This window comes from Chlamydotis macqueenii, chromosome 24, assembly GCF_036417535.1.
Source record: "Chlamydotis macqueenii isolate bChlMac1 chromosome 24, bChlMac1.mat, whole genome shotgun sequence".
Classification (NCBI taxonomy): Eukaryota; Metazoa; Chordata; class Aves; order Otidiformes; family Otididae; genus Chlamydotis; species Chlamydotis macqueenii.
Genome location: NC_141579.1, coordinates 1,826,976 through 1,838,790, shown reverse-complemented (window position 1 = coordinate 1,838,790; position 11,815 = coordinate 1,826,976). Strand labels below are relative to the sequence as shown.

General features: G+C 40.9%; 1 protein-coding gene across 2 annotated transcripts in view; it reads left to right on the top strand.

The window, feature by feature from the left end:
* The first annotated feature begins 8,414 nt into the window (after positions 1-8,414).
* The window catches only part of CLMP (CXADR like cell adhesion molecule), a 42,035-nt gene continuing 38,634 nt past the window's right edge, over positions 8,415-11,815 (top strand). For both annotated transcript variants that reach the window (XR_015261040.1, XM_010128999.2), the window contains exon 1: positions 8,415-8,692. Coding sequence is in view for 1 of the 2 variants with exons in the window: in XM_010128999.2 (XP_010127301.2) it covers positions 8,665-8,692 (28 nt within the window). In the remaining variant the exon portion in view is untranslated. The remainder of the gene's footprint in view (positions 8,693-11,815) is intronic.

Genomic DNA, 11,815 nt, shown 5'->3' with positions numbered 1-11,815 from the left:
GCTGCTTACTACAAGTGCTTCTTTTAAGGCAGGATTCAGACAAACGTAGGCAGAGAAACTGTAGTGCTTGTGTTCCATAACAACCATGGAATTGCAGGATTTAGCCATGTTCTGTCTCTTCTGGCCAGTATGGCTCACCATCATTTGTTTCCTATTGAAAACATGGATAAACAAATAAGCAGCTTGAATTTATCACTACATGCACTGGAATGAGTTGGGTTACACATATGGAACTTTTCACCTCGTGGTTAATGGAATCGCAGTAAATATTTCAGGAAATTTAGTTAATGTCCTGCTAGACAAGTCATTCACTGACACACTAAGATTCACAGCACACTTGGAAGTATTTTTCTGATTTTTTTTTTCCTGTTTTGAACCCAGATCTAGCTGGATTAACTCCAGTAAAAGCAGCAATGGACTAATAACAGGAACTACCTACTTTAAGTGCCCAATCACTTAATAACATGTGGCTATCTAAGCAGAAGAAAAAATACCTGGTGGTACTCATACTATAGGCAAAGGGTAGTAATTTAATGCCAGCTACGTATAAAATTCCAGATCTCCGTGAAACACACTCCACATATTTGAGCCTGTCAGCACAGCTGCACACTCCCCAATACGATACAATAGCTGCATAGCAACGAACAAAATATTTCAATGTGTTCAAGCAGCTCCAACCAAGAGAGGAAAATATGCCAGTCTTACCCAATAAGATATCAAGACAGCCATGAACAGTCATTAAATCTAGATACTGAGCAATTTCAATAGAAACATCCATACTCCAGCCTTCATATTACTGTTAGATTCCTAAAATTGACTTTGTGAGGAACTATATGCTCAGCAGGGCACTGGCAAACAAGCCATTTGTCCTAATGGCTTTGTAAATGTTTCTTGCAACATTGGATACCTAATGAAATTATCTAGTCGTTCTAGTCACTGAGGTTGGAAAATTTTCCTGCCAGGAAAGGAAATACAACTTTAATGCAACAATTGTAAAGAAACAGGTCACATCTAACTTAACTACCTATAACCTACAAACAAGCAGCCTTGATCTTATAACATCAAAGCGCTTAAAACCAAGTTCTAAGCCACTCAAAAAACTCTTATCCAATGTATTTATGGAGATGTAAACTGAGGCACAACTTAACAGCTTGTTTTATCTCCGAGAGTAGGCAAAAGGGGCAGAACGGAATCTAGAACCACGGGCGATGAAACGCCATACAACGACCTCCATAGCAATCCATCATGCCATTCCAGTTAGTGCTTTATATGAGTTATCTTTGAATAAGTGGGCTCTTTAGTTATTCCACACGCTTTAAGTGAACTCTGTGTTAGTGAAGACTGAAACAAACCTCCAGAGACAGAAGCCTTCTGCGGGGCCCCTGGCTGCCATTCAAAACCACATTACCCCCATGCCATTTTCACTTCCCAGTATTTTTAACATTGGCCTAGGAGAAAAAAAAAAAAAAAACAAAAAAAACTGTTTAGGAATGAGCCCACAAGTCACTAATCATTTAAACATCAGCCTTCTGCCCCCTCCTGCGCGTGGTCATTGTAGCAGTGTGTGGGGTCAGTACACCCACTAAGCAGTTGTGTGAAGTTTTCACATTGGTTTCCTACGGCTCTGTAAACAGCCACTGCTCAAACTTTTACCCGCTTCCTCGTCGAGTTGGATAGTAGTCAGCAGATCAGTTTTATGCGTGCCATGGTCCCTGAAGACAAAGGTTAATCGATGAGAGAGAGCAATTTCTAAGATACACACTGTTTCTTTGCCTTCACTGGTTTGATACAAATCTTCCTGTTTTCTTAGGGTCACAGATCTCACCCATTTGTTAAACACTGCTGCTAACAAACTAGAGACTGCTGGAAGAGAGCAGAAGTGAAGATTGCAGGGATGTGGAAATCATACAGAGTGACCATTTCCACCTGGAAATGGCCTGCTGGTTCCTCTTCTCCCCTTCTACAAGTGACAAGTAGAAGAGAACCAGACTGTAGCTTAGGACTTGCAGTTTCAGCCTCCGCGTAAGACTGCCTGCTACGTACAGCAATGTTGAGTTCACTGCTAAGTGTTCATAAACATATTTATAGGAAAACTCCTATAAGAAAACATTTCTTCGTTCCCCTTTTTTTTTTTTAAGTACTTTTTAAAGTCAGCACTTCTGAGTAATCTCTTCTAATATTAAGAGGAAAATCTTGTTTGCTAACCAAGTGTGTTACATTCTGTTAACCAAGGCAAAGGACTTAACTTCTCTACAGGCAGCTGGCAATACTGTGTCACACAAACTGCATCCTGTGATGGAAGCGGTCAAGAATGTAAGCTTTCAGTCTAGTTTTTTATCAGTAGAAGAGTTTAAAAGCACTGAAGTACTTGGACAGAAGTTACCTGAGAACATTATGGCTTGCTATTCTGGGGCATATTATTATGAATTTATTTTAAAGCAGCACCGATATTTATACTGAAAGTATCAAAATATTTGTTTAAGTCCAAGAAGAACAGAAAACTCACGTAGGAAGTTGACCTTTTACCTTTAACAGTTTCTTTTAAAAAGGCTTAAACATGTGCTCTTAGGGTAAAAAAAAAAAAGTCTCCTTAATTTTTCTGCAGGTCAGACTTTGTCTCTACTAGCCTTTACTGAGTCCTTTGGAGAAGGAAATTGCTACAGAGTCAAGACAGTGGTCATGATGAGTCTTCTTACCCCCACAGCACTTGAAAAAACAAAGACACTCCAGTATAACAAGTATCTGCAAGGAGTTGTAAAAGCCTATTAATCAGCACTATGGGATTATTCTTTAAAGTTAATTGAAAATATCTGTCCTCCAATATTGACACATCATCTATTCAATTGTAATCAACAACATTATTACTTTACTTTGCTTTGCTTGTAAGTGTTTGAGCAAGTTTCTGCTTTACCTTCAGTTTCATCTATTCCTGAAAGAGTTCATATCTAGAATTAAAAATGTTTTGTATTGTGAAAACACTTGGCAAACAAACTTTTTAGTTTTTGCTTCACGATAATATTTGAAGGCTCTACCTAAAACACAGGTTCCATATAGCGAGTTGCTACAACAGCAACTACTGTGCTGTGTAAATGAAGACAGAAGAACAAGGGAAAAAAAAAAATTCAAAGGTGTCATATGCTGAATATCACCTAATAGTTCAGTGCCAAAGCTTGCAGGAAGTCTTAAGGATATTTATCAATTCAGATGTGCCAAATTATCAAGCTATCCTCGTTTCAAAGCAACAACTACATGCTGGGAAGAAAAAAATCCCGTTAAGAGTTGAATCTAGTAGGAACTGTATATCTCTCTTCCCTTATTGAGGCCTTCAACAGTGCAAAAGCTTCTCCAATAGAAAGCTACACTAACATAGAAAACACCATGAGAACTAAACTATTAATGCTCAGAAGTCACAATTACTTACAAAAAGACACCAGAGTTTCTCAAGCCTCCCTAAGCAAAGGTTTAGACAGAATAACACCTGAGCAAACTTACTAAATTTTTCTCCAGCATGTTTTTGTCTTAGTTTTCCTACATTTTACTTAAAGTTCAGTTTACATACACAGACCCTTCCCCAACACATAAAAATTGTACTTACTTTAAAATAAGCTTGCATTAAAGTATTAAAACCATGAATTTTTTTACTTACTTTAGAGAAAAGCAGCAGACTTCTCTTTTTCTTAGCTATTACATTCACATACGTGTTCTTCCTAGCTAGTCTATTCAGTTTTACCTCCAATATTTTCTATTACCATCTATTACATACACATTAAAAAAAAAAATTAAAAATTTTAAAACCCACAAGCTAATAAATTTTTCTCTATTGTACCTACTCCACCTAAAAAACCAATCCTCTTTCACTCTTGCTTTTTAACTTCTGTTGTGACCCTCCCTGTTAGATCTCATATGCTGCACACAGCAGCTCATCCATAGATGAGCTTTATTTGCCAATTTTCCAATCTCACAGCTGGGAAATTAAAGCATGGTGTTTCATTGGCAGGTTTTTCAGAGGAAACAGAATAAAACCCAGCATTCTTAGATGCATTATTTTTTTCTTGCTTTCTTTCATAGGGGTTTTGAACTCCAAAGGTAAGGAAGAGCTCTGATTTTTTTATAATGTTTCTGTCTTTTATTAGACTGGATGGTAATGTTTTAGTTAATTGGATGCTTTTTTTTTTTTTTTTTGAGAAGTTGTGTTAGGGCTTTCTTTGAAAGCAGAAGCATGGTATTATAAAAATATTTAAAGCTTTTGATGTTAATGAAAATCAAGTGTTGTATGTGTTGACCTGGTTTGCCTTTTACTATAAAATCAATAGTAGAAGTGAAGTAGTTTAATGTTGTGCTCAGTTCTTAGCTATTGAAACAACAATATAAATAATAAAAATTAACAGTCCTTTTTCAGTGTATGAGGAACTCTTTACTTCTTGCTCTTCCAAGTATAAATGCAGAATGTAGTTACACACTGATGAAGAAAATAATATGATCTTAAAAAGTAGTAAGAGTATTTTTACATAAAGCAAACATTAAAATAAATGCTGGAGTAAGAAGCTGTGTGGACTCAGCCAGCTGAAACCAGGTAGAGCTTTAAGGAGCTGGTTGTTTATTTCTCAGAGATACATTCACTGACAGTGTGAGCGCTAAGGATTGTTGAAGTGAGACTTTTGACTAATACTGAATGGCTAACAGTGTTTCTGTGTTCAATTATTGAAGCCCCCTTGAGAGATAAGAGCTTCTTAAGCAACAACTGGTTTCTAAGTCAATTTCTGAGTTCTGATGTATAAAAAGCAGCCTTTCTGCTAGTGGCTTATTATGAAAAGAAATCTGTATGAAGGGTTTTATCTTCAAAGGGGTCATCTGGCTCTCCTGATGGATGACCCCTGTTCTTCTACTGGCTGTATCAATAAGCTGTTTAAATAATTTAAACTGTCTGAGGTAAGTTTGGGTTGGGAGTCTGGGGAGACAAACTTAATAAAGAATCAACACAAGCGGGTAGCTAAGTTGCGATAGTCTGTGTTACTGCTATGCAATAACAGTTCTGGAAGAAAATATGGTTTCTGGACACATTTTAAGTGATGGGAGTGTTAGAGCTGATGTTGCTGGGCATATGCAGCACCATTTAGTGTTGATGAGATTATGTGCTGCTCTGCAGCAATGGGAGGCAGCTACAGGTCAAGGAACTGTTTTCCTGGAGGAAGAGGAAGGTGAAACTTGATTTAAAAAAAAAAAAAGTAGGGCTTAGAGAAGGAATCCCCCACATATTTCTACTAGCTGATGTGCAGGAACAAGCTAAGAAGTGCTGGGTGGGCTCTTGGGGCATGCAGATTTAAGAGAGGATGTTTTTCTGAAAGGAGTTACTCATGCAATTGGGAAAGGGGCTGAAACTGAGACAGCATCAGGGAAGACCATAAAAAAGCTGGTCTGTGGCCCATGAGGATTTCTACAAATGTTTGTATACAGGTATTTTAATCTACCCCAGGCTTAAAAGTCAGAGCCCGTTAACAGTAGTGCTGGAACCCTGAAAACATAACTCAGTTTATAAGGGTATTTCATGAAACCTTTTTCCTTAATTCTTATGATACCAAACATCAGTTTCTCTGAGAAGTCCATGATACACATCTCCCATGCTGTGCTAGCATTGTACAGTAACAGATGAAAGCATTCAGAAGGCTGCTAGAAGAATTTGCCCTGTCTGGAAAAAATAATGTGCTGCAGATAGGATCTATTCCCCCAGACACAATCAGCAGAGGTCCTAAGAGGATGTGCTGGTGTGAGTGGCACGGGTGTCCTTATATGTACTTACACCAGTCGCTGGCCTCTCCCGGGAACTGTGACACAAAGCAGTGAATGCCCTTGCCATAATAGGTACGGACACCAGAGGGAGAGTCCCCACTGAACCCCAAAGTGCAACGTGCTCTTGAGGAGCCTCCTGAAGCGGCTGAACGTAATGCGAGGACAGGCTGTGCAACGGCTTGTCCAAGAGGATGAAGAGGAGATTTTGCATGCATGATCTCCTCTTTCATTTGCCCCATCTCCCCCTCCTCCTCTGTGTACAGCCCTCAAACATTCCAGCTCCGCGGATTTCGGTGGAGGCTGGGCAGCGACTGCAGGGTGACAACACTTCTGTCTGTCTTGGTTTCTGATGCATTGATTCTATTAAAGCAAAGCAGCGTGCTGAGTATTTACAGCACGGCTTGGGACATCTTCTGTCAGGCTCGTAATGCAGAGAGACAAGCGCAGTGCTGCTTGGCTTCTGGAGAGCGGGGGAAGGGATTAAATGCACTTTTCTCCATTGATTTATGTCCTGCACTGAAAATCAATGATGTTCTCTCAGGTCCACTCAACTGAAAACCGGCAGCCTGTTTGGTCAAGTGTGTGGGGAGAAGTTCTGAAGAAATGGGCTCTTATGGTATGGGTAGATGGGGATAGAGACAGCTCTTCTGGGGGAACTGGTATATTCACCTGATAACGATGGCTTTAGCTGAATATGCTGTTTAAAACATTTTCTCACTGTTATGGACAGAACAGCTGGTTTTGCGAGGAGGAGCCAAACGCTGCTTTTGTTTCCGTCTGAGGCTGGGAGGGGCAAATGAAACTTCAATGGAACAAGATGCAGAAGAAGAATAACTTTTATCCACGTTATTTCTCTCTGATGGGATCTGCCTGAATGCAGGGTCTGGTTTTGTCTGGGGTAGCAATGCTTTTTGTCTTCCAGTAAATGCTTGAAAAGCTTGTACTGTAATGAAGAGCTGAAGTACTGAATTCCTATAGAGCTTCTAAGCATAGTGCCTCTCATTGTGGACTTCACAAAGATTTCTGTATTTGTTTTCATCCCAGAAGAGGGGGAGCAGCATACTGTCCCTGATTTTTCAAGGGAGATGTATAGAAAGGGCATGTCGATGAGGTTACATGGAGAGCTAATGAGAGAGGTTGAAGCTGAAGTGTGAGATCTCAAACCACAGGCTGATAGCCTTGCTTATGGTCTGCTCGTTCTCTTAGGTCTAAGAAACAGTTTCATAAGCGTTCCTAAGGGAAAGGATTCTTATTCTGCCTTCCAAAGCTTTCCTTCAGCCCCAAGTTGCATAAGATATGGGTAAACTTGTTTGATTTGCAATCGGCTGTGCAGGACAGACATGTATTTGTAAGTATGCTTATTTTTTTAGAAAAATATGCAGCTGCTGCTTATGTAGGTGCACCTTAGCAGACTTAAAATAACTAGCTGGTGTCCTGATATCTATATAGCTGTGGCAACAGCCAGATCAGCACAGGATAGTCACTCAAATGCTTACTTGGCTTCTTGAATGGCTCTACAGCTGCTGCGGAGTTTCAGGTGGCCAGTGTGCCTCCTCTGTGAACAGGCAAGCAGGCTAGCTGAGAGTGCTTTGCTTTTCCGAAAAGCAGATGGATCCTAGGGCGTATGGATGCGGAGGTGTCAGCATGATCTGTGTATGTGTGAAGTGCAGTAGATCGGAGCAGTTGTGTATATGCATGTGTGCCTCTGTGGCCTTGCTGTGAGCAGCAGGATTTATGTATGTTTTACTAAAGAAAAGAAAAAAGTTCTGTTCTGGCTGGTTCAGCTCAGTAGATGGTCAAAGTAATCTTCTGTGAATGCTACTCCCTTCCACGTTTGATCCTTCATACAGAAACAGAGAGGCTTGTCTTCGCTGCTGCAATGGGAGAAATGGAGTGGAGTATCTGAGTTTTTTATCCTTGCAAACTCAGCTAGGACGAAGCTGAAGATGGACTGCGAAGGCCTCCTGGGATGGATTAAAATGGCCTTTGGAATTGAGTTAAGTTGCATCCCACAGCAGTCACTAAATGCGGACAACTAAAGTCTGCTTGATTTGGCTGTTTTCTCTTGTCAGTGAAGCACAGATAAAATGCATAATTAAACTTTTAGGAATTTTTTCTCTCCTAGAAACTCAAAAAGAAAACCATGAAACAAATGAAAAAAGTATTCCAGTAAGACTAAAAGCTTTAATTGTGCAGTTTACCAGCTACAAAAGAGTATAAAGATAATATATACATGTGAGTGTGTTTATAATTCTGAAAAGCATGTGTGCTTTTTTTGAGAGTCTCTCTCTAGCCTCTGAGCGATGAATCTGATTTTATTTTTTTTTTTCCCCGTGCTGGATTTTTACTGCCTCAACTTAACTGTTTTGACACTAGAGAAATCCGCTTGTTTCTCCTTCAAAGGTAAATATGTGTATTACTGCTAGAAATTAGCTCTACCTCACCCACATGACTGGTCTTCACTATTAATCCCAGCTGATGGTAGGGAGGGGCTCTTCTGGGAGGCAGCCATGTGGTGAACATTGAGCAGTGTTTTCCCCTGCTTCTCTCCTTTTCAGACAAGCAAAACTGTTCTGTGCTGCCGTAGATGTGAACTCCTTGCTGTGCTGCCTCTGTCTCTTCTTTTCCAGAAACTCAAGGGCCTGAATTACCAGTTGCAGAGATCTAAAAGCTCTCGCTGAATCTGCGTGGAATATGGACAAGGAGATGAATAGCAGAAGAGAAGAAAGAGTGAAGTTGGTTATTTTTCTGGCACATGGATGCAGTTACGCTCGGTGCATTCCAGAGGCGTTCCTTTGAATCCTGTGCAGGTCTGCCTGCTGTTCCTGGGAGAAAGGAAGAAAAAGGGAGGAAAAGTCCCTCTTGCTTGAAGACGGAATGTCTGTACTTTCAATTATTCTTTTAGGTAGGTTGGCTTTTTGTTTTTTGTTTAGTGTTTTTAATCAAACTTTCATGCACCCTCTCTGCATGACTGAAATTCATTTCTGATGAGCTAAAGAAAGGGATTTGTAAAGAAAAAACTTTTTTATGGAAAACTCCAATTTCGATGTTTGGGTTCTGATTATTTTCTTGCTGCTTTATTTACTAGCAGATTGATGGCTAGAGATCTTTTAATATTGGGCTTCGTTTTTTAGCAGTGGTGGTTAAACAGACTCATTTCAGAATGTATGTTTCTTGTTTAAAGAGGGCAGCGCTTTTAAGGAACGAACTAGTGAGGGGCTTGAACCTCTTCGGCAAAACAAGGTGAACAAAATGTCTTTGTTTCAGGCATAGTGACAAATTTGTTTAACTCTGTTTTGATTTGCTTAGGCATTTAACATTCAGATTTTAAAATAAAAAGAGGTTATTGTTTCCAATTGATGCCTAAGATTAGAAACAGATGTGTCGAAGTGAAAGAGAGGAGTTGGGGCGGGGGGGGGAAGGATGGAAGAAGGGAGATAAAGGGGGAAGGCAAGAAGTGAGAAGAAAGAGGGCTTCTGACAGAAGGGGAAGAAAAGAGGTAGAGGTTGACTGTTAAATGGGAGAGGAGTGAAGAAGAGGAAAGAAGACATTAAATGAAGGGGAGAGTGAAGGCTGAAAAGAACAGTTGGTTAAAGCCATAGACTACAGGGAAAAGAGTTTGCAGCCCTGAGGTCTTTCAGGGGGCTTGCCTGCAAGACTAACTCAGAAGCAGCCTGGGTTTCTGCGTCTCCAGAGGCACCATAATGTGATGAGTGAGCTTCTGTCTCCCTTCAGCTCACCAGGTCATGCTGACAGGCAGATAGCTTTGAAATCTGTTGTAGTTGGGCAAAGGTTTTGATTCCTGGGTCCTTCTGTCCCCCAGGAACCTGGGTACAGGTGTGTAAAAGTGGGTTGGTCTTTAATTCCCTGAGAAGAATCGAGCTTCACAAGGTGGTGGACAGATGTGGCTGGGCATGGGTAGAACAGAGTTTTTGGACAGCTATAAATAAATGTTGCAAGGGACAGCCTTGTTGCTTGAGTCTCACAGGTGTGGAACGTGGATTAGCAAGATACCTAGAAATCTGAAAGACAGGCAGCACTTGTAGAGCTGGCTGAATAAATTGTAGAAAAGGTTTTTGCTTTAGGGTTGGCTGTCAGCAGAGGTTTTATCTGTAGGAATGTGACAGGGGGCTTAAACATGCTGCAGAATCTGCAGGGGAGTGCAGGTGGCCCCTGCACATCTGCCTTGGCCATTTGTGTCTCAATATGGTGGAGTCAGTGTGTAAAGAAGACTTGAGGTGACACAGCAAGGTTAAGATGACCTTCTGCCAGAGGTGTCTGGGCTGGGTCAGCCCTGCAGGAAAGTGGCTCTGTGGAAATTAGGAGACAGAAGGTCACTGGTGGAGACAAATGGAAACTGCGGTCTTTGATCCCAGCAACCCTGTTCAGCTGCTGTATATTCCCATATGTTGAAGGCTTGGAGCAAAAGGAATAAGCTGTTGTCACAGAAAAGGTGCTTTTGGCTGTAATGTAATGACAACTTACCTTTGTGTGACTAGTGCTGCTTTTGTCTATAAAACATGATGAGCTCTATCGTTGTTATTCCTATGTCTTTGGCATCTAGGCATCTCCACTGTGCCAGTAACACATAAACACAAACCAAAAGACAGTCCCTGCCCTCAGCAGCTTACGCGCTCACCCATGAATCAAGTTTCCCAGCCTCTCTGTGGGAGTTGTCCAAGCACCGGTGAGGGGGAGGATGAGTGGCTTCCCAAAGCTCACAGCAAAACCTGGAATGTTTTGTTTCCTGGTACTACACTAGTCACTGAACTGCCCATTGTCTTTCCATGCCTTACCTCTCTTGAACAGATAACTTCATCTTTCTACTGTGACCAGCTTCACTCACCAATACCAGCAGCATGTTCCACAGAAAAGTAAGGAAGCACTGTGGTTCCCTGTTTCTAGATCATCCTGAAAACAAGTGATGCTGGGGAGCCTCACTTGCTAGCTAGAGAAAGTCTATTTGATTTTTCTGCAGTAAAAAGGTATAGAAGTGCCAATGATGGCTTGCTTTTCTTGCTGATACAGTGAAACGCTAGTGTGGAAAAAAGGGTTTTGAGAAAGCCAAGCAAACTTGAAAGGAAGGTTACCTGGTCTGAGTTTTCAGTATTAAACAAACTAATAGCATGGCTAATAGGTACAGTCCTTGTCTTTTCCACTGTTTACCTCTTTGGGGCAAGCGAACAGCTGCATGAGAAGACAGGAAACAGGAGCCAATTAGTTTTAAGGAGACTTTTAAAAAAAGATGAAAGCTTTTCCTAAGTGTGGGCAAGAGCATGGCCATGCTTCCCTCACAAAGGCTACGTAAATGGAGCAGGAAGGAGTGAGTGGAAGATGATGCACGCGAATGTGTGTGCCTACATTTAAGCGTTTGACATCTGGTTCTCATCTTAATCCACAGCTAGTCAAAATTGTTTCAAACTCCTTGTGAAACACAGTGCACTCTTAAAAATAAAAACGGAAATTTCCAAGGGAAATATCTGTGGCTCTTCATTGCTGAGGGTAAAAACTTCATAACAGAATGTTGCATTTCTCAGCCAGTAAAAAAAAAAAAACTAACAAATGCTTTCATTTAAATATTTTACTGAATTAATTTACATTTTCAGGTGCTGGAAGTTTCCTTTGACTTCTTTCACCTCCTCCAAGCCGATGTGAAATATTTTTAATGCTTCTTCCATTAAAGTAAAAAGCTAATTTTTCTGTAATCAGATATAGTCCTGTGAGTAATGCTTGTATGCCTGGCTCTGACACTTTTTTTTTACATGCTTTTTCTTTATTTGTGGGCTAGTGTATGGGCTCTGCCCTTCAAAAACCAATGGGTTCAGGATCCAAAGCAGTAAATGTGCCAAGGCAAGTCAGTCCTCCAGCTTTGTTTTCCTGCTACTGGCACTGAAGCTTTACATTAGCGTTAGGGATTGCTCACCCCAGTGCCCGCTGAGCCAGGCTCACGATTGTCTGACAAAGACGTGTTCAGCGTGTTAGCATCAGTATGTTATACGGGGGGGATGTTGCTAGAGTGGGTGAGGCT